The sequence below is a fragment of the Myxocyprinus asiaticus genome, chromosome 26, assembly GCF_019703515.2.
Source record: "Myxocyprinus asiaticus isolate MX2 ecotype Aquarium Trade chromosome 26, UBuf_Myxa_2, whole genome shotgun sequence".
NCBI lineage: Eukaryota > Metazoa > Chordata > Actinopteri > Cypriniformes > Catostomidae > Myxocyprinus > Myxocyprinus asiaticus.
The window spans coordinates 7,984,002-8,007,232 of NC_059369.1; the positions used below are offsets into that span (position 1 = coordinate 7,984,002).

General features: G+C 35.0%; 1 protein-coding gene across 7 annotated transcripts in view; it reads right to left on the reverse strand.

The window, feature by feature from the left end:
• Window positions 1-17,609, reverse strand: part of dmxl2 (Dmx-like 2) — an 89,499-nt gene extending 71,890 nt beyond the window's left edge. For all 7 annotated transcript variants that reach the window (XM_051656694.1, XM_051656691.1, XM_051656689.1 and 4 more), the window contains exons 1-3: window positions 17,241-17,609; window positions 2,350-2,475; window positions 1,647-1,718 (exon numbers count right to left, since the gene is read on the reverse strand). In XM_051656694.1, coding sequence (XP_051512654.1) covers window positions 1,647-1,718; window positions 2,350-2,475; window positions 17,241-17,327 — 285 coding nt within the window. In that variant the 5' untranslated portion in view covers window positions 17,328-17,609. The remainder of the gene's footprint in view (window positions 1-1,646; window positions 1,719-2,349; window positions 2,476-17,240) is intronic.
• Window positions 17,610-23,231: the final 5,622 nt, after the last annotated feature.

The following is a 23,231-nucleotide window of genomic DNA, read 5'->3' on the forward strand; positions in this document are numbered from 1 at the left end:
GTATGAACATAAAAAGATTCAACAACTAAGACATAAACTTAAAACAAGTTTCACGGACATGTGACTAACAGAAATGGAATAATGTGTCCTTGAACAAAGGGGGGTCAAAATCAAAAGTAACAGTCAGTATCTGGTGTGGCCACCAGCTGCATTAAGGACTGCAGTGCATCTCCTCCTCATGGACTGCACCAGATTTGCCAGTTCTTGCTGTGAGATGTCACCCCACTCTTCCACCAAGGCACTTGCAAGTTCCCGGACATTTCTGGGGGGAATGGCCCTAGCCCTCACCCTCCGATCCAACAGGTTCCAGACGTGCTCAATGGGATTGAGATCCGGGCTCTTCACTGGCCATGGCAGAACACTGACATTCCTGTCTCGCAGGAAATCACGCACAGAACGAGCAGTATGGCTGGTGGCATTGTCATGCTGGAGGGTCATGTCAGGATGAGCCTGCGGGAAGGGTACCACAACAAGGGATGTCTTCCCTGTAACGCACATAGTTGAGATTGTCTGCAATCACAACAAGCTCAGTCCGATGATGCTGTGACACACCGCCCCATACCATGATGGACCCTCCACCTTCAAATCGATCCTGCTCCAGAGTACAGGCCTCGGTCATTCCTTCGACGATTAACACGAGACCGACCATCGCCCCTGGTGAGACAAAACCACGACTCGTCAGTGAAGAGCACTTTTTGCTAGTCCTGTCTGGTCCAGCGAAGGTGGGTTTGTGCCCATAGGCGACGTTGTTGCTGGTGATGTCTGGTAAGGACCTGCCTTACAACAGGCCTGAAAGCCCTCAGTCCAGCCTCTCTCAGTCTATTGGGGACTGTCTGAGCACTGATGGAGGGATTGTGCATTCCGGGTGTAACTCGGGCAGTTGTTGTTGCCATCCTGTACCTGTCCCGCAGGTGTGATATTCGAATGTACCGATCCTGTGCAGATGTTGTTACACGTGGTCTGCCACTGTAAGGAAAATCAGCTGTCCTTCCTGTCTCCCTGTAGCGCTGTCTTAGGCATCTCACAGTACGGACATTGCAATTTATTGCCCTGGCCACATCTGCAGTCCTCATGCCTCCATGCAGCATGCCTAAGGCACATTTACGCAGATGAGCAGGGACTCTGGGCATCTTTCTTTTGGTGTTTTTCAGAGTCAGTAGAAAGGTCTCTTTAGTATCCTAAGTTTTTATAACTGTGACCTTAATTGCCTACCATCTGTAAGCTGTTAGTGTCTTAACGACCGTTCCACAGGTGCATGTTCATTAATTGTTTATGGTTCATTGAACAAGTATGGAAAACATTGTTTAAACCCTTTACAATAAAGATCTGTAAAGTTATTTGGATTTTTACAAAATTAGCTTTAAAATACAGTGTCCTGAAAAAGGGACATTTCTTTTTTTGCTGAGTTTATTTTGTGTACACAGTGTATTATAGATGTATTATAGGAACTGAGGCTGAAATATCAAAATTCCCCAAAAAATACACACCTTTGGCAAAATGTATGCCATTGGCATTAACACAGCCAAAATGATAAAAAAAAAAAAAAAAAATGAAACAAAAATGTCCCTAAGGTCACATTTCATTCATTTGGATAAATCACTAAACAAAGAAAGCATATCTGAACTGTCCTCCAGAGCTAAACTCACCTTATGACGCTTGTTTGGGTTGGAAGCAATTGGTTCGAAAATACACACTGTATTTCCATAAGAAGCAGCAATCTAAAAATGAAATAAACACAATTTAAGAAGAGCACATTTATCATTACAAATGATAAATTAATTGTAATCAGGCAACTTTAGTGCTTTTTAATGGGTGTGTTTAACATGAAAGTGGCTAATGTCTAACCATCAAAGATTGATGCCAACACCTTGAGAGAATGCCTGATGACAGACACAGTAGATATTATACAATTTAATAATAGCTAATGAGATTTACAAAACATTGCTGAAATTAAATTAACTTTTACATAATATTTACTCCAAATCCACTCAAAAACAGACAATGTCATTTAACCACTGACAAGTTTGCTGGTAAGACTTTAAATTGACACAGATTAAGTACTATAAGTAAGTCCTGCTTGACAGTACGTTTTGTGCTCATTAATAGCATTATTTAGTGTTACAATTCAAGAGTTGGTCAGGAATATCAAGTATTTTAAGATTTTTTTTTTTATGTCAAAAGAACTAGTACTCCTGAACTGTTTTCTGGATTTTCTTTTTTGTTATCAGGATTATGTTTTAAACAGTGAAGTTTTTTGGGGAATGGATAAATTGCTTTTGTTGAGGTATATAAAAGAGTCTGTTAAATGCATAAATGTCAATATAATGTAAATGTTGTGTTTGCTCTTACCCGGCCGAGCTGTTGTGAGCACTCCACACAGCCCACCTGGATGTTCCCGTTCTGAGCTCCAGGAATGATCTGAACACACTCAAAATCACTCGCGAGGATCACAATATCACAGCCTGAACCATACGCCTGAATAAAGAAAGAAAAATACATTCATTCATTCATGTAAACACAACTCATGCCAGGGCTGTCAATCAATTACAATTTTTCCTCAAATTAATTACATGGCATTAATCGAAATAATCACATTAATATTTGCTGAGAAAGCCCCTCAAACTACAAAAATTCAATTTAGAATAGTCAAATAATTCTAAAGTTATATTTAAATAATTATAAATATACTATATGTTATAAAAATAACAATTCAGATAAATAAAATGCATTAGATTATTGTGGCAAACCAGTTAAGCATAGATAAGACAAAAAGTGGCATTAGAAGGGTATATATTATTGAACATAAGCCTATCAGTGACCTACGGTCCACAGCAATCTATCTTGCAACTGAATTTGTCAATCTGTCAGAAATATATTTATTATAAGTGTTTTTCTAAGGACGTGTCACTGTAAACATGCCTCAGATGCACACTTTTAGAGTGCTTTGGTTGCGTAGCGTCATAAATACAACGTTCTTAGTTCGCTGTGTCAAGTTAAACATAGTTTAACACTTATAAAAACATGTCTCAAGATCCCTGCATCGGAGTTGGACTCCAGCTGTTTGAATGCAAGAACGCGTACTCATCTTGTGCTGTTGCTAGTGTTAAGCAAGTCTGAGGCTGTGTCTCGTTTGGAAGGATGTGTCTTTTTCTTTTTTTTATCTATTGACAATGCCTTTTATATATATGCACTTACATTTAACCTTTTTTGCATTCCCAATAAAACAAATACAAAATAAAAACGAGACAGCCTCGATGACGTATGCGGCCGATAAATGCGACCTCCAGAGGATGCACCCTACCAAAAGGCACACAGCCTGGTTTGTTGTCTGTAGGTGTTGCTTATACAGCTGGAGTTTTGCTTACTGCCCCCTGCTGAACACAAGTGTTTTTTCAAGCTTGAATTACTTTAATAATAGGTATATTTCTTATTACGGCCGGGGACTAGGGCTGGGAATCACAAGGAAACTGGTGATATGATATTATATCGATATTTAGGTCACAATACAATATTATTGCAATTCTTTATTTTTGGTGTATTGCGATTCAAAACTACGATATATTGTGATATTTCACTCAATGTTTCTCATCCGTCTTCATTGGATTTCAGAGAACTGTTTTCAAATCACCAAATACATTGTTAAATTAATGTGAAAGTGCCAGTTTACAAAACAAGGCGAGTTTATTTCCTAATATCCATGTACAGTACAATGCAAAGCCATAAGCATATAAGACCATAATGGGTCTTTATATCAATGGTTAAGTCAATGTAGCTAGTCTTTCTAAAAATGTATTATAGTATTAATGAATACAATCGTAGCCTAAACACTTTAAAATCATTATTTATTACAACACAGTTTCAATACACAAAGTATAATAGTTTTCACCTAAAAGGTTAACAATATGATACTAACGTTTTTGTCAAAATACCTCCGTTAATGTTACTACCGTAAAATTGTAATACATTTTAGTAACAATGGGTGATTATCTGTAGAGCATGATAACTGCACCTTCTTTGGGACTGTTGTTGAATTCCTGGATCGATTTGGCAAAGAGAAACAAATTTACCATCACCATAATGTGAAAAAAAAGTCAATTATAATATTGATACTTGGCCTGCAAATATCGATACAATATCACATGGAAAAATATCACAATATATGGATATTTTTTTCCCACCTCTACCGGGGACATGATTAACTGCGTTAATTAAACACAATATTTTTTATATAAATAATTGCACTGAATTAACGCATTAAATCAACAGCCCATCTTACAATACCAAACACTGAACAAAGACAACAGTCTGTTCAATCAACAGGATGTTCAAATAATGTCTAATAATCCCTTTCAGATTATCTAGATCAGAATTAAACAGTAAATGCAAATAAAATCACTTTTAACCATTGAAACTAATCTGGATTATTGGGAAATCCATACAAAGCTATGGTGTAAATGTAATATAATAGCTTCTAAGAAGACCGTACACAATGGCAGACTATTTGTTCATTGCGATTGAGAAATTAAGTAATTGTGTTTTTATTTTGCCATCAAAGTAAATAATTGCTATATGCTTTGCCCATGCTAAGCATACAATATTGACTGAGTTTTATTTTATGACTGAAAAAAAGAAAGATCAGTGAAATGTTTTACAAGAAATGAAACCCCAAAAGATAGACTCTGAACTTGATGACTGGGTCATTCACAAATAAGGTTGTAAAAATGAGAACTCTTTTTAAAAATCTAGTTCAAAACACATTAAATAATAATAATAATAATAATAATTAAAAAAGAAAACATTTATTGCAATTTAAAAAAAAAAAAAAAAAAAAAAAAAGATTTAATGACTTGTGGCGTTACCATCAAGTATAAATATTCAAATAATTTAATTGCACCTTGAGTCCATGAGAGTGTACACAACTTAATCATACATTTCAAAAAAAGTTTTCAAACTTTCAAGTTTTCTGTATTTTTTTTTTTTTTTTTTTTTACAAATATCATGATTTTTTTTTAGAAACAATTTCCTAGGGTTTCTCAATTTAACCTGTACAAAATGTCAAAATATATATATATATATATATATATATATATATATATATATATATATATATATATATATATATATATATTTTTTTTTTTTTTTTTTTTTACCACAGTAATGAGGGACTTTATTGCTCCTCCTTAATGTTTTATTTTTGTTTTTTTACAAATGACAACAAAATGTTTGGTGGACAAACGTTTCTCAAATATTAAAAATATTTTAAAACAAATTTGTTTCATTGCTTTTTTAAAAAAGTAATTAATAAAAAAAAAAAAAAATTCTGCACTACTCATGCCCACATTTTAGCTTTTAATGAGGCTTTGATGTTTACATTTTTAATCTATATATTTATTTATTTTACTGTCTCTGGACTGTTACACCACATAACATTTTTTCCTTTAGCCCCAGAAAAAAACATCAAAATTATTTTGAATACAGAATTTGAAAAATGTTCATAGTAGCAGAGGTTTATTCAAATCATTGTTTTGAGTGAATACCATTTTAAAGAATTTTTGAATAACTTAATAAATCCAGACAAGAGTGTCACGTGATTGATCCGAACTTACAATGAAATTGCCTACCTATAGGCAAAACACAAATTCCACTTCCTTATTTTGTTGTTGTATTATTACTATTATGTCACTTTCATATTTCAGTCTCTATTGTGCATGGTTTGTCAATGACCAGTTAAACTGAAAATGATTTGGCAACACAAATGTAGCAATATGTGTCACACAGCACAAAACAACTGACAGAGAGAGACAAAGTGAGTCAGAAAGGTCATTTTCACACACACTCATGTAAACATTTATATTTACATTATTAATTAGCCTGTTTAACCACAGAGACTTGCCAGTATAGTTATTGTGACAATTTAGTAACGTGCTAACCACAAAGTCAAATAGTGCCATCATGAGTGTACCGCTCCACATAGAATAGAGAGGTACACACACACAACCTCCTCTAATGTGTCTGCTGTTGATGATGTTCTTTAAACAGATGTGTCCATTTTATCTAAATAAGTTTACTGAAGCATTTTATATTTTTCTGGGTTACATGTCCTCCAGGAGCTGATCTACTGCACATGCTCAGTTCAGCTCTATTCTGTGTGTCTGGTTATGTTCAGAGAATAGCGTTCCATACTAATCTATTTGGTGCAATATGCAGTGTATATACTGTGCACAGTACGTGCATTGTCTGTATATATTGCACACTGCGAACAATATTGCACCTCACAATGCACTGTGCTCAACTTGACGTTACATTTTCAATTCGATGAATGAACCGATATTTCCTTCTTGACTCATTAATTGACCAGACAGAAACACAAATTATTATAAAAATGCAAGTTGATAAATGGACGCCACTCGCTGAATTAAACATGTAACATGATGAGGTCATCTTTGAAACATTTAGCATTGCATACTGCATACTGTTTCTTAAAATGTTCTTACTATTTTTAAAAGTATGCTGTATCCAGTACATACTGTGCAGTAGGCAGAACACTAGTATACAATTTCGACAACAGTCTGTCTAAATCTTTACAGCAGCATTAATGCTGAACATGCACACACACACTTTGTTGCCACAAGTCACTAATCAGCCCAGACTGAAGAGCTGAATGCTGCACCTGTTGTTCTGTTTGTGTGTGTGTTCTCATCCTCCCTATGACTTATTCATGTGAAGCAGCAGAGAGGCTTTGAAAGCAAATAAGCTTAAAATGACATGCATTGCCATTATAGACAGAACTGGACAAACATACACATTAATATGCAAAAGAGAGTGTATGTATAGTTTAACTGAGAAACTGATATTTATCACTGGTGTGACTTTTAACTATAGGGCCAACTATTGTTTTGGTCTTATTTTTCTTTCTTTAGTATTTTCTTGCATAATAGTTCAGCAATACAGATGCATTTTTCTAATAATACTGATATAATAATAATAATAATAAAGAACTGAACTGAATTGAGCAGTACCAACTAGTGCTAGTCCCAATTAGATTCCCAACTACATACCGCTGAACTGAAGTTAAGTGAACTGAACTGTGCAGAATGGAACTGAATTCAACTTTACTGAATTGGACTGAACTGACCTAAACTGAACAGAACTCTGCTGAACTAAACTCAACTGAACTGAAAATAGTATTGAATTTAATTTCCTTGAATTGGGCTGAACTGAATTGAACTACATAGTACTGAACTGAACATTACTGAAATTAATTTCAATAAACTAGATTTAAACAAAAATTAATCGAACATAAATGAATTGAATTAAACTAAATTCAAATTAAACAGAACTTAAATGAATTTGATTCAACTGAACTGAATTTACTAAAACTCAGTTGAAGCCAACTTAATTGAATTGATCTGAACAGTACTGTATTAAATTTCACTGAATTGAACTGTACCGAACACTGAATTGAGCGTAACTTAATTGTATTAAATTGAACTCAACTTCATCTGAACTGAATTGAAATTAACTGAATTTGACTAAATTGAATTGATCTTAATTAAAGAGAACTTTACTGAATTGAACTGAACAGTACTGATATGAATTTCATTGAACTGGAAACAAAACTGAATGGAATTAAATTGAACTCAAATTTAACATGACTAGACTGAACTAACCAACACTCAGTTTAACCCTCTGGGGTCGACGGATTTTTGCTGAATTTTTTTCCTCATAACAGTGGAAACAACTTAAAATACATACATTTTTGGGCATACAGATAAGTGTAAGACATCATTAGAAACTATAAAGTGTCTACTATTTGTGTACACTCACAATAACAACAAAACCTTGTGCTTTTGTAAAATAAAGAAAATAAACAGGGTGCGCTTTCAGCTGTCTCTGTCTCCGTGAGCATCTTCACAAAAATGAAGTGAAACTCCGCGAATACTTATCACACAAACGTGAAACATATGTCTAAAGAAAGCTTAAAATGTCTACTTTTAAATAAATTAAATAAATCAAATTTAAAACAAATATTCTCCTGCAATGTAATCTGTATGAAACAAAGCGATGTACAGTTTCTCCTGGCTCAGCTCATTATCCCTAATGAGATCCCACCCACCAGCAGAGCGCGCTATTCATACGGTAATGTGCTGAAGTGATCAATGCAAATGGTAAACGCCCCCAACAGTGCCTTAAAAAACATCAAGTTTCATCATCAGATTCATTCACTTTCCTGCGCGTTTGGAAGATGGCACGCTACACAGGTGAGGAAGCTCTACAGATGGTCCTGGATAGTGAGGAAGAGTTCACATTTTCCTCAGAAGAAGAGCGGGACTCCGACGATGATCGTTTACATTTTGAAGAGCGACTTGATCCAGCCGAGGATACAATTCCGGATGAGAAGTCTTTACTTACATTAGTTGACATGCTATTTTATATAAACATGTACATATTTTACTAGTTGGACTATTTCCAGACCTGCCAGCCAATATTCAAAGTATTGAAATTTGAAATATGTTTACTTTATTGAAGTTTTAGTTACGTTTAAATGTTGTTTCGGCTAAAGCAGGTATTTGAATTGTATGCTGTATGATATTAATATGATATGTAATATGATATAAAAATAATATGAATGTTTAGATTATATTTTAACTAGTGTTTATGCTGCCTCATTATCATCCAGGAAGATTGTGCTTGCAAATATCTGTTTGGGTGTAAATGTGTAAAATGTGCTGTAAATATGCCCATATTAGAAAATCAGCATATTACAATGATTTCTGAAGGATCATGTGACACTGAAGACTGCAGTAATGATGCTGAAAATTCAGCTTTGATCACAGGAATAAATTGCATTTTACAATATATTCAAATAGAAAAAAAAACAGTTATTTTAAATTGTAAAAATATTGCACAATATCACTGTTTTTGCTATATTTTGGATCAAATAAATGCAGCCTTGGTGAGCAGAAGAGAATTCTTTTAAAAACATTAAAACATCTTACAGATCTAAACTTTTAAACGGTAGTATAGGTCTAAAGTCTTTATGTAAAGAAAATGTATAGTCAGATTACTTTTAACTTAAACTTGATTTTGTGAATAAGCTACAAACAATACATTCAATCATTAAGTCTCCTCACATTCATTCTCTCTCAGGGGAGGGGTCTTTGTCTCCTCAGGTGTGAATCACATCAATATTCATGATCATCCACGCCTCCTCGCATATGTCCTTTCTAACACTAAAAGTGTCTTACAAAAGTTAAATGACTATATTGTTTTGTATGAATGAGTGATCAGGATGGTTTTCACATCATTTTTGTAGCAAAAACTCTAGGCTACAAGATCCAGTTCTCAAAAGTCTTGTGAACAAATCTTTAGTATGTGTTATATGGCCTTATTTCAGTGACTTAAATTTGTTTTTCAAAAACCACGCATAAACATTATTTTCTCAAAAATACAAACATGTACATATTTGTAATAATATGTTGTTCACATATTATTGTATCCCAGTTTGTGCTGAATACAGTGTTATCAGACTTTAGCCATTAATATGTTTTTAAGCAACTGAAAAAAGCACAAATGTCAAGGCATGTCAAAACTTCTCCAGTGCCCAAAACACCCTCAGACCCCAGAGGGTTAACTAAATTCAATTGAATTTAACTGAACAGTATTTAATTACATTTCATTAAATTGAACTGAACTGGATGGATCTGATTTGAACTGAACAGTACTGAATTGAATTTCACTAAATTGAATGGACTATGATAGAAACAAAACTGAATTGAATGTAACTTACTTTGAATTGAACTCAAATTCATCTGAACTGAATTAAACATAACTGAATTAGACTCAAATTGAATTGATCTCAATTTAACTGAACTGAATTTAATTGAATTTAAGTTTGAATTTAAACTGAATTGAACAGAGCTGAAGTTAATTTAACTGAATCGAACTAAATTGAACAGAACTGAATTTAAACTTCATTGTATTAGATTGAACTTAATTGAACTGAACAATTACTGAAATGTATTTCACTGAACTGGATAGAAACAAAACTGAATTGAACATAACTTTATTGCATTCAATTGAACTCAAGTTGAACAGAACTAGACTGATCTAACCAGAACTCAGCAGAACTAAACTCAACTGAATTGAACAGTATTTAATTAAATTGCATTAAATTAAACTGAACTGGATGGAACTGAATTGAACTGAATATAATAGAAACTACACTGAATTGAATGTAACTTGACAGACATGTTCACAAGTCCCTGAGGTAGAGTCGAAGTGAAGTCTCAAGTCTTTGGTCACAAGACTACGTCAAGTCTTAGTTCTTTTTCAGCAATAGTTCTTTATCTGCAGCTGGTTAGTTTAATAAATGCTGTATGCTAATTCAATTTTGAAATATTAAAACTGATTCCTTCTAAGGATTGCCTTGTTCATTCATTTAAACTTGTCAAAAAAGTAAATAAGGTTTTTTATACAGTAAACAATCAACAAACAATTAATATCAAATTTGCATATAGCTAACTTTGCTTTGTGAATTCAGTGAACAAAGACTGCATTATAGACTTTTAACGTTTAACAAGACTTCAGCCATCATTGGGATAACATCTATGAAAATCCCATATGCACAACAACTGCATACACTGTAAAAGTAGGGATGGGACGATATTGTTATCTCTCGATGCGGTTCGATATACGTTTTGAGGTTCACGATTCAATATAATCTCGATTTGATATAACAACACTTACATGTCAAATTATGACAGAATTTTATTTTATTTTATTTTTTTAAATGGGCAAAATGCACGTTATAATTTCTCATCAAAATAAAGTTCTTTAATACACAATATAAAAGAGTTTTTCATACCTTTCTCTATAACAAAAGAACACAAACAAATAAGCATTAAAATAGTGGGCTATTCATGCTGATCAGGTGCAGAAAAAGCAACAGAACTGAACAGAAACTGTCCTGAAAAAGTATGTGAAAGTGTAGGCTATAATTTTGTAATAATATTTTTTTCATCATATAATCGCATTTAAAAACAAAAATGTAAACATAAAAATCTATGAGCTGATCTGAGGAGTCAGTGTTTGAAATAATGTGTACAATTTACAAGAAATAACATTAAGTTTACATTCATTCATATAACAAGTGCTAAAATGGTACTGTCACTTTAAGAGTTTAATTGCATCTCTCAGACTCATATTGCAGTTAATTTTTTAACAAGAGATAGAAGCCTCTCAGGGTTTTTTAATCGCATCTGTGCTATGTGTGATTAAAATTACTATTTATTTTTACTTTTTTATCTGACCGTAACGAACAGAAAAGATATTAAATGACACATTATTTTATGAAAGTGGAGTGTGTAGATGTCATATTTGATGGACACACATTACACGGAAAAATTATACTTTTTAATTTCAAGCACTTTTCAACAAAACAAGGCAACAACATTCCAGCACTTGTGTGAACCCTGTAAACAGTGCAGAAAAAAAAAAAAAACGCAGTAGGGACGTAAAATCAAGTGATATCAAACAGTGATTAGACGGGTCATTTTGTTTATGAACACATTGACAGAAAAATATTTATTTTCACAGCATGAAAGACTGACTCACTTTTTATGGGGTTGTTTTCAAATGTTTAATGAAGTTCAATGTAATTGTGCTAGTGTCTTTGATGTTCATCAAATGTTTTACATATTTTACATATAGCATTGTTTTACATATAGCATTCTCTTTATTGCTATTAAATTGAAATTTGAATCCAAACGTTTTGATAAAGGGCGTTTAGACGATGCCATCGTGTCGAAGCAAAGATTTCAATTAATGAACTAATCGTTCTATCGAGTCGGTTCTTTTGAATCATCCATACCTACAACGAGATTGAACTGATCTGCAGGAATGAGTCAGACAACAGGGAAGCGGCTGCGGCGCCTCCACTCTATCCCGGACATTTTTCCTCTTCAAGGGATATGTTAAAAATGAATTTAAACATGCTATTGACTTGTGTTTTTCACGAGTCTCTGATCTCGAGTCCAAGTCATGTCTCAAGTCAATTGTTTACAAGTCCGAGTCGAGCCGCATGTATTTTTTTTTGTGACTTAAGTGCGACTCGAGTCAGAGTTGCAGACTCGAGTATCCATCTCTGTAACTTGATTAAATTGAACTCAAATTCATCTGAACTGAACTGAATTAGACTGAACTGTAATTGATCTCAATTAAACGGAACTCAATTTAAGTTCACTTAATTGAACTGAATTTATTTCAAATAAACTGAACTGCTGTATTGAATTGAAATTCACTGAATTACATTGAACTTAACATTACTGAAAGAATTTCACTGAATCGGATAGAAATAAAACTGAATCGAACATAACAATTGCATTCAACTGAACTCAAATTTAACAAAACTTGACTGAACTGAATAACCTCTTTGTACTGACTTAAATTTCACTGAATTGGATGAAAATGAAACTAAATTGAACAACGTAATCAAATTAGATTGAACTCAAATTCATCTGAACTGAATTTAACTTAACTAAATTGAATTAATAATGAATTGATCTCACATGAACTGAACTTTTGAACCTAAATAACTGAAATGAAGTGTGACAAACAGTGTGATAGCTGCATATTTTAAACTTTTATTTATGATGTTTGCTTGCTAGGCTTCCTTTGAAAGTGTTTTACTATACACACAATTCCCGTGCATTTCCTGTACACACTAAAGGGAAAGTTTAAATGATTGTATTTCGTAACTGACAGAAGGCCACTCATGTTGTCCACAGATATTGTATCGAAAATAACCATAACCTTGAACGTTGCTTGAACTAGCAGATTGCCTGTACAGTCAACTACTAGTTTAAGCAAAACGCACAGCATGGCCTCTGTTTCTGACAACAATTTAATTGAACCAATTAGCTAAATGAAATAAACCTAAACCTATTTTTGTTAGTTATAAAATCAAATAAAATACAAAATTAGCTGTAAATCAAGGCACTAGAGGCACTAAACTCATAATAAACCCATAACTAGATATTAGGCCTGATATTATGTAATATTTAAAACGTTGAATAACAGGTAACACTTTACAATAAGATTCTATTTGTTAACATTGCATTAGGTAACATGAACTAACAATGAACAATGATTTTTACAGAATGTATTACTTTTGGTAAACAATTTTAGTTCATGTTAGTTCATAATGCATCAAATAATGTTAAATTATTCAACTTTTAATTAAAAAAAAAATTATTTGCATATGTTGAAGTTAACATTAACCGCTTTTAGTTCAAGTTAACTAACGTACTGTAGTTAATTAATGTTAACAAATACCTTATCAATATCCTTATTGTAGTGTTACCGGATCACAGATGAGCCTAAAACAACAAGAGGAATTTATTATGAAGGCATTGATAAAGTCAAAAGATTAAGACTGTTCATATGCTGAAATATTAAGTAAAAAAAGTAAAATGAGCTTCAGGCTACAATTGAGGTTTTTATGTTAACTTAGTGTTGCAGAGTAACCTATTCCGGTGCCATAGTACTACCACAGACTCAGGCTTCATAAAACCGTCTGTAACTTAGTGTTTTTCATTAAATACAGATGTATGTACGCATCAAATGCTTATGCAGCGAGATGCTGAAAAGACAGCAAGGCATAGTCAAGACACAACCGCCAAAGTCCTCCACCTCTGGGGGCTGTTCACTGCGAACGCATCTGTCTTTTTCCATGCAAGCTGTTTTTCAACATCTCGTGCAGTAACGATGTATTTTTTGACAAGCTGTGAAAATGTAAAAAAAAGATTCAACCTTTAAAATGCGTTTTATTCATTGCACTTTGTCTGTTTTTGCCCAAGAACATAAGTCGTAATCAATGCTTGGCACAAATCCAAAATTCGAATGCTCATTTTAGCATTCGATTTTAATCTTAAAAACGACAAATATTCAAATTTTGCATTTTTATGTGACAGTCTTATTTTAAATATCTGGGGAATTTGTGTCTCGTGCCTGCTTGAAAAATAACTGCAAATGGTTTCCTTATTGTTAACTAATATTCATATTAAGGTGGGATACAAGTATTAAACATCCAAAAAATTCGACATATTAGCTTTTATGCATGACCAACGCAAATGCACTTGCAATGCATCTGTGTAATTGTGTAGAGTGATTATTGCCTTCACTCAATGCTACGACTATAGATGAAATCATGTTTCAGTAAAGATACAGCACCCAAATAAATGCCAAGAGCGTTAAACCCTCTAGCGTGATGATCCATCCTCAATTCCTGCTGGCTAATAATCCCAGCAATCCCTGCGAGGAGGAATCAACAGAAGTCTGAGAGAGTGTGTCAGCCTTGAGGATGACGTGACCGTAACAGATTCAGACATGCTGTGCTGGGATGTGTTTTAATGCCATATCTAATGACAACCAGCATTATACACTCACGTGGCACCCCACCATCCCAAGCCAATAAACACCACTGATTCGTACACAGAGGGGAGTGACAAATGAAAAGAGATATGAAAGATGTTCCTCGTTTGACAGCCTGCGGGTTTGCAGTTTTCGTTGGTAAACGTCATGCTGATGCGACAGGCAGGAAGTCAAAAACGGCCAAAGGACTGACACTCCGAGAGTGAGACTGACAGTTCTCACACACCCACTGCTGAGCAGCTCTCAGCCCAGCCGTACACTCGACAAATCTACATTCAGATCGGGTTCGAGAAATTCCTGGTCACCATCTAAAACTGCATGATAACTGAGCCCATACTATTCTGGATGTTTCCAGGTCTGCAACAGAACAGGTCCAACAGGAAATACTTGAGGGTAGTTGGCGCATAACGTCCCCATGAACTATTCTGTGAGGAATATTCCGGGTTCAATACAAGTTACATTGATAGTTCACCCAAAAATGAAAATTCTCTCATCATTTACTCACTCTCATGCCATCCAAGGTGTAAATGACTTTCTTTCTTGTGCAGAACACAAACAAAGATTTTTAGAAGAATATCTCAGCTCTTTAGGTGACAACTTTTTGAAGGTCCAAAAAATACTATATAGCCATCAAAATAATCCATACGACGTCTAATTAATGTTTTCTGAAGTGAAACGCTAGGTGTAAGAAATAGATCAATATTTAAAACTTTTTTTACTAAAAATGTTCGCTTCCGGCCAGCTTGAGGTTTGTACGTTGACGAGGGTGGAGTTCAATCTGCCTCTCACATGATGCAAGCGTGTAAGCCTCCTCTGCATAGATATTCATACATAGATTTAAGTTTTAAATATTTATATATTTCTTACACACACCTAGTGTTTCACTTCAGAAGACATTAATTAATCCACTGGAGTAGAACGTATTACTTTTATGATGGCTATATGTGCTTTTTGGAGCATCAAAAATTTGGCACCCATTCACTTGCATTTTATGGACCTATAGAGCTGAGATATTCTTCTAAAATTCTTCATTTGTGTTCTGAAGAAGAAAGTAAGTCATACACATCTGGGATGGCATGAGGGTGAGAAAATTATGAGAGAATTTTTATTTTTGAGTCAACTACTCCTTTAAGCTCAATTAGCAAAACCTGTGGCAAAATGTTGATTTCCACAAAATAATAACTGACTCATCCCTCATTCTTTTAAATAAAAGCAAAAATCTGGGTTACACTGAGGCACTTACAATGGAAGTGAATGGGGCCAGACCATAAACATTAAAACTCACACTGTATCAAAAGTCCAGCCACAAGACGAAAACATTATGTGTGATTTTACTAGTGTGATAAAATTCACAGCTATTACAAAAGCTAATAGCGATCATTTCAAAAGTGTTTGTGCGTGGACTTTTTAATGCAGAACTTGAGTTCAACCACAGAGTAATATTCAGAATGAATTGCAGGTTTCAGTTCTTGTTTTTGCTTCATGAAATCCCTGTTATGACGTCTGATGAATCAGAGCGCCCGGCAGAGCACCTTGTATTATTGAGACCCTGCTTTTTATGTTACCTGACCGGTTCAAAAATGTATAGTAAATGGTTACTAAAGTGTTTTGATTGCTAAAACACGAACCCCTATCTTAAACTCAATTCCTGGTAAAAGCAGTTTTCTCTGTTTTTTCTCTTTTAAAAACAGCACTGATCACTGCAGTCTTCACTTTCACCAAACAGCATCATGGAAGCGGCAAGACAGGAGTGCTGGCAAACAGCATGCATTCCTGCTAGATAAAATGCATGTTTAATACAGCTATTTTAAATAGCCAAAATGTGACTGTCTATATTGTAAATAAATATTATGGCTGTCAATTCATTGCAATCAATTATATAAAAATCATTTATAAAATTATTTACATAAATAATTATACTTATTTATGTGTGATTAACTGGATGGGCGTATCATGTAATTAAATCATTTAAAAATTTTAATCAGTTGATAGCCCTAATAAATATATATTTTAAATAGCATATGGTACTATGTTAATAAAATATATATCACATCTCTATTTCTGTTTGTCTCTATTTATTTTTCTTTCTATGTCTAGGTTTTTACTATATGTTTATTTCAATTTTTTATGCCTATAGCAAAAGCCTGTGCATATTTTCTTCTAGTTCATGACACCTTGGAGTTACAATGCATTTTGCTGTATTTGTGCACAGAGACTGTGCATGACAAACAGTGATCAGTTCTTCACATTACGAAGACTCTGGCCTGTCAACTGTACTCTACTATGTGACGTCACTGAGTGTAAAGCTGATGGGCTCAACATCCAACCACATTGCCCGATGAGATGCCAACCTAGACCGCATTTTGAGCATGATATCGGGCACATTCAAAGTCAGAACCTCTGGTATCTAAGGAGGCTGCTTACTAGGTTTGAAACACAATATCACACATCGGGCTCCCTTCATGCATCATCATGACAGAGCATTTAAACAGCTATAAACATGCATAGCATGCCATGCATTCATTCAGTCGTGCCTATTAGAGTTTGCAGAGATTGACACACCGCAGAGGTGTGTGTGCTCCTGATCTGCAGGGACACACACATATGCACACCGCGGATAACCTTGAACGGATGACAGATGGCACACTGAACACATGCACCCGTCATGTAGATGATGATGGTAGTGATGATGATGCCCAAAGGCTGCATATTCAAAGCGTCACGCTTCATCATCGATCGCGTGCGTCTCTGGCTTCGGATCGCACACAGGCGTTAAAAAACGCGCCGCGCAGGTTTATTTCACTCACCGTGAAAGGGACGTCGTGGACGCTTCCAACGGAGTAGCAGCAGTCCCCCGGGTTAACGGCCCCCGTCAGCACCTGGTGCAGATGCATTTTCGTTGAACGCGCCGATATTGAATTATTTACAGCAGCGACGCTTTTCCGCCCGCTTGCTTTCTCTCCATCTACACCGGGAATCCCATTTGCCTGCGTCCGGCCTGGCCGCCGTTCAGCCACCTCTTAAAACACACCGCGCGTTTAAACACACACGGGCTCTGCTGAAATATGTTCCACAGTGTCCGATGCCCTGCATAGATCGATTAAAATCGCTCGTGTCGCGTCGCTGTCACCATTAACGAGCGGATTATACTGCTAGTTCCTCCTCCTCCTCCTCCTCCTCCTGCTGCTGCTACTGAAACGGGAGCGCGCGGCACGATCACTGCAGCGGCGCGCGTGCTCTCAGTCCGCGCGACTTCACGATACCGCTGGTGTAGATAAACACCGACTAGAAAATACACCCGTTCGATGCTCTCTTTAAAATGTAATTGGAAAAAATTGTGTTTTATTGAGTACAATAGTGGAATGTGTCACACTTTAAAAGGCAAAAATGGTGAATTTTAGTAACGACTACCCAGAAACTGCTTTATTTTTTTTTTCCTCAATGTTTTGTCAGTGTTCACCTAATGATTGCTGTAAACCACAGAAATTCATTAATGAGCATATTCAGTGTTAGACCCATCTCACTGTTGAGAGACAATGTGCTTCTTGGTTTTACAGATTAGAACAATTATTTAATTCACAATTCATTAATATTATTATAATTTTGGCTGAATCCTATAGGCCTACAAAAATATATTGTAGTAGAAAACCTAACTTTATCGTTATACTGAGTGAAATCAGGCAGTAGGTGGCAATTTAAGAAACTCTTTGGGGGTGGAAACCATCAAGACTTTAAGTGTTTGTGTGTTGTTCAAAGTATTCTTTAAGTACCATATTACACATTTTGGTTGTCTTGTGAAATCAATAATAAAAAAATAAATAAAATAAAATACACCCATTCAACAGTAAGAAACTGTGCATTGCATTTGTTATTTTATAACCAAAACATTGACCATTTTTGCATGCACTTAAGAAAACGGTTTATTCGGGGCCTGAGTAGCTCAGCGAGTATTGACACTGACTACCACCCCTGGAGTCACGAGTTCGAATCCAGGGCGTGCTGAGTGACTCCAGCCAGGTCTCCTAAGCAACCAAATTGGCCCGGTTGCTAGGGAGGGTAGAGTCACAGGTGGTAACCTCCTCGTGGTCGCAATTAGTGGTTCTCACTCTCAATGGGGCGCGTGGTAAGTTGTGCATGGATCGTGGAGAGTAGCATGAGCCTCCACATGCTGTGAGTCTCCGCGGTGTCATGCACAGCAAGCCTGAAGCGAAGGCAACTGAGACCTGCCCTCTGCCAGATTGAGGTGAGTAACCGCGCCACCACGAGGACCTAGTAAGTAGTGGGAATTGGGCATTCCAAAATTGGGGAGAAAAGGGGATACAATTAAAAAAAAAAAAATAGAAAAAAAAGAAGAAGAAAAAAGAAAACGGTTTATTCCAGGGTTTTTACTGAAAATAGAATTCTGAAACATCATGTAAACAAGAACACCATTTTCCTTACGCCGCTTAAGGGATTAAGAGAAAGATGTTTAACATACCTGGGTTTCTCCCAGAGAACGTTGCTTATTTTGGCCATGTAAACACTTAAGTGGCATTCTTACAGGGTTTTTAGGAGTGCGCATGTGCGTGAACAGACCAGATAACAAACATAATAGGATGGAGCCCAACAACAGTCAATGTAAAATATTGACTGTCCCTTGCATTCATGTATAAGCGCTCAAGTACACTGGCGGAATCACAGAGTTTGACATAAGGGGGAAACCCCACTATTGCAACACAACTCCACTACAGGTCAAGATGGAAAGTTAAGGAAACAAACACAGCAACAACTCTAGAATATCTGGAAATAAAGCAAAGAAACAGAGAATAAAATAGCGAAGTCTTCCTCGAATGCCATGTGTTATTTACACAACCTTTGTGGGAAAATTACGGTACTGTGGAGAAAGCCGCTTACTGACCGAGCCGCATGTATACGGGAGTAAAGAGTACGCCGCTTATACAGTGCATGTAAATGGGTACGCCACTTTCTTGCAATAAGCCACTTTCGGGTGTCCATATAAACGTAGTAAGTGAGTGCATTAACATGCACACCAATATGTATATAGCTACCAAGAATCCGCTTAGTGAAAAATGCAAAAACAATGCAAAAAAACAATGCAAAAAAACAAACAAAAAAGGGTTTTCATGAGGTTTGCAATCATCCTCTCTTTTTGATGTCAGAATGTAAACAGTCATGCGTACTTGTGCACATTAGATAAGCTGGTAAGAATGATGGTGAAGGTGTTTACATGCATCGTGAGTTGTGTTGTAATGGGCAAAAATGTACCATTTATGACCTTACCCAGATAAAGGGAAATTGGTTACTGTGTTTACATGACCTTACACATTGCAGGCTTATTAAGCATAATCAGTGTAAGATTGTGAATGTAAATGCGCTCATTGACAAACTATAGACTTTATTCACAGCAGCACCATCTTTGATTTTTAATGGGAATGACAACGAGGCTGTGAGGGATAGATGTACTGTCTCTTCAATGGGACAAACGTTGAAAAAAATATCTTTCCAATTACATTAAATAGACAAAACACTCCAGACAACATGATGTGTGGAAAATCTGATGGGATCTAGGAGCTTTATACAATTTATACTGTATGTGTCTTTGAAGAGACCCTCACAGCCTCGTTTACATTTCCCTTAAAAATCAAAGATGGCGCTACTGTGAATAAGGTCAATTTTGATGGCACCAATTGATGATTTCCATGATCTTCTAGGCATTTTAAAAGCGTTTTCACATTAACATTTATATTTTAAACTCATAATATTGATGCAATTGTGGAGCAAACACTGTGTAGCTGTAATTTGATGACAAATCTTCATGTTAAACTTGAATGCTAGCGCTCTTATTCTAGTGTGTCTACTTCTAGGGCTTTAAATGTGCGTCTATGTTTTCGTGGCGCGCGCACGAGCGTGACGCGTCTGTCGCACGCGGTCATTGATCAGTTAGCGAAGAGTAATGCGTGGGTGTTCGGTGGATTCCCGTTTGATTACAGATCACACAGAGCTCAGGTGATAAGAGAGACTGAGTTGTTGCGTCTCATTCCACACAGTCCGAGCGGAATTAGCGTCATATTCACACCTGAGCGATAAACTGGTCACGCGCAGGGAATCCCAACTCCCCCGCACGCGCGGGTTTGGTGTGTTCTGAAAACACATTACATGACATTCATAACATAATATAACAGTCATGACAAGACAGAAGACACGTAATATTAACATTAAATGATATTCATAATATTACATGACATTTATAACATCACTCAACATTCATAATTCATTACATGACATTCACAATTGTGCATTATATTCAAATTATGATTGATAAACATAACATTATGACACTCATGCCATAGAGTAGGCTTACACAAGGCTGAAGAAGTGCTACATAAGAATAACACATAATGCATGACACTATGACATTACATGAAATACACAATAGCACTTGATATTAATTCTTGACACAATATTCACAACATTAGGCTGTATGATACTGACATTATATAAAACAGGGATGTATATTTTGCATTAAGTATCTAGTGATTTTCCTTGATCGAGTTTTCAGTCTAAGATGTGTAAACTCGTCTCTTGTTTACCGAAAGTCTAAAATACATCTGAAATCATTCTTAATAATGTATTTTTTATAATTGAATGTAATAAAAGAATAATAATAAATAAATCAAATATTCTGTGTAATTGTGTATTCTCATTATTTAGTTGAACGACTGAATAACTGAGTAACGACAAATCAAATAACAGAATCCCAGTCAAAGATACTAATCTGAAAGATAAACTTATTCTAGGAATTATAGACTGTACAGGCCTATTAATATACACATATTTGGATGCCCATATTTTTAATTGAAAGGATGTCATAAAAGGCCTACTATGAATTCAGATTGAATGATTTCAGTTAGTTAGCTTGTAGGCCTTAATGAATAGTGGAAATGTTTGACATTTACATCTAACACAAGACATTATTATACAATAACCTGATGAATTATAATAATGATTAAATTAAATTAAATTATATCACCAGCAACAACCCAATTCTGAAGGGCCCATTTTACCCCTACAGGATAACTTTACCTTTTCACTTCAAAATAAAAACAATATTTTTAAAACAACAAGCCTCTTAAAAAAAACAAAAAACAAACAAAAAAAAAAAGATACAAACTTTTAAACATTTTGGAATGTTGCATATCACTATTTTTCAGTGACAATAAATTAGATCATTTAACCTCAATGAAATAAATCTCACAAATGTTGATAGATGAAATTTCAAGATTAAAGCAATATTCCGGGTTCAATACAAGTTAAGCTCAATCAACAGCATTTGTGGCATAATGTTGATTAAAATAATAATAATAATAAATAATAATAATAATAATAATAATAATAATAATAATAATAATATAAAATTATCTTATAATAATAAATAACCAGACAACAACAACAACAACAATAATAATAAAGGCTGTAGTGAGGCACTTACAATGGAAGTGAATGGGGCCAATGTTTGGAGGGTTTCAAGGCAGAAATGTGAAGCTTATAATTTCATAAAAGCATTTACATGAATTCTGTTAAAACTAGTATATTATTTGAGCAGTAAAGTTGTTTAAATTGTCATTTTTATAGTCATTTTAGGGTTTATTGATATTACATCGTCATGGCAATGAAATTGTAAAACTGGCTATAACTCTACATAGAAAAGGTTTGTAAGTGATTTTATCACACTAAAATCATGTTAACACACATCTTGTTTACATCTTGTGGCTATACTTTTGAAACAGTGAGTATTTTAACATTCAAAAATTGGCCCCCATTCACTTCCATTGTAAGTGCCTCACTGTAACCCAGAATTAATTTTGTATTTATTCTTATGTATTTCCACAGAAAGGAGGGACAAGTCAAAAATATATATATTTGTGTTAATCAACATTAGACTATGTCACAGATACTGCCAGTCGAGCTTAACTTGTTTTGAACCTCGAATATTCCTTTAAGCTTTCCCTCTGGTGCTACTGATATGATGGCTATGTTTAGGGTTGGGGTTTGGATGTTAGGGTAGATTTAATTAAGTATGCATTCCTGTTGACTGCTAAACATCACTTATAACAAAATAATACTCACTTATGGTGCCACTCAGTGGACGTTTCACCTCAACAATGATTCACAGTTAGACTAGTCTGTGTGAGGATATTGTCTCTAAGGGTTTTTTTTTTTTTTTACTCTAAGCTAAATAAAAAAAAATAAAAAAAATTTAAATTAAAAAGAGAGAGAAAGAAAGAAAGAAAAACAGGCACTGTAGTCATTCTTTGCTTGGTTATCTTTAAAATAAACTTAAGACTTTGTTCTAGATCATCAGATGTGACTTCGAAGTCAGTTTCTTCAGGAAGAGTTTCTTCATGCGCAAGCTCAGTTGAAGCTGTCTTGGATTTCAGACACAGTCGTTGTTTTCACACAGTTACTACTGACACCTTATCTTGGTTGTACATTGACTTGTGTGACATGCTGGACATTTTGAATGGATCTTTGTTTGTAATTTCAGGAATGTGGTTTTCTGAGCTCCTATGATAAGAGAGACCTAAAACTCAAATGTTTTTAAACAGTGATGTGCATCATATGCATCACATGCATGTGTTATAATCACTGTAATGACATTGAGAGGCAGTGACAGTCATGTGCTACAGCCTACAGCATGGATCACCCTCTCAGTTTACAAAGGATAAGTTGTACTGGGAGAAAAGTTATCATTCTTGTCCTCTTATCACTGAAGGCATTATAGTGATCAAACTCTATCT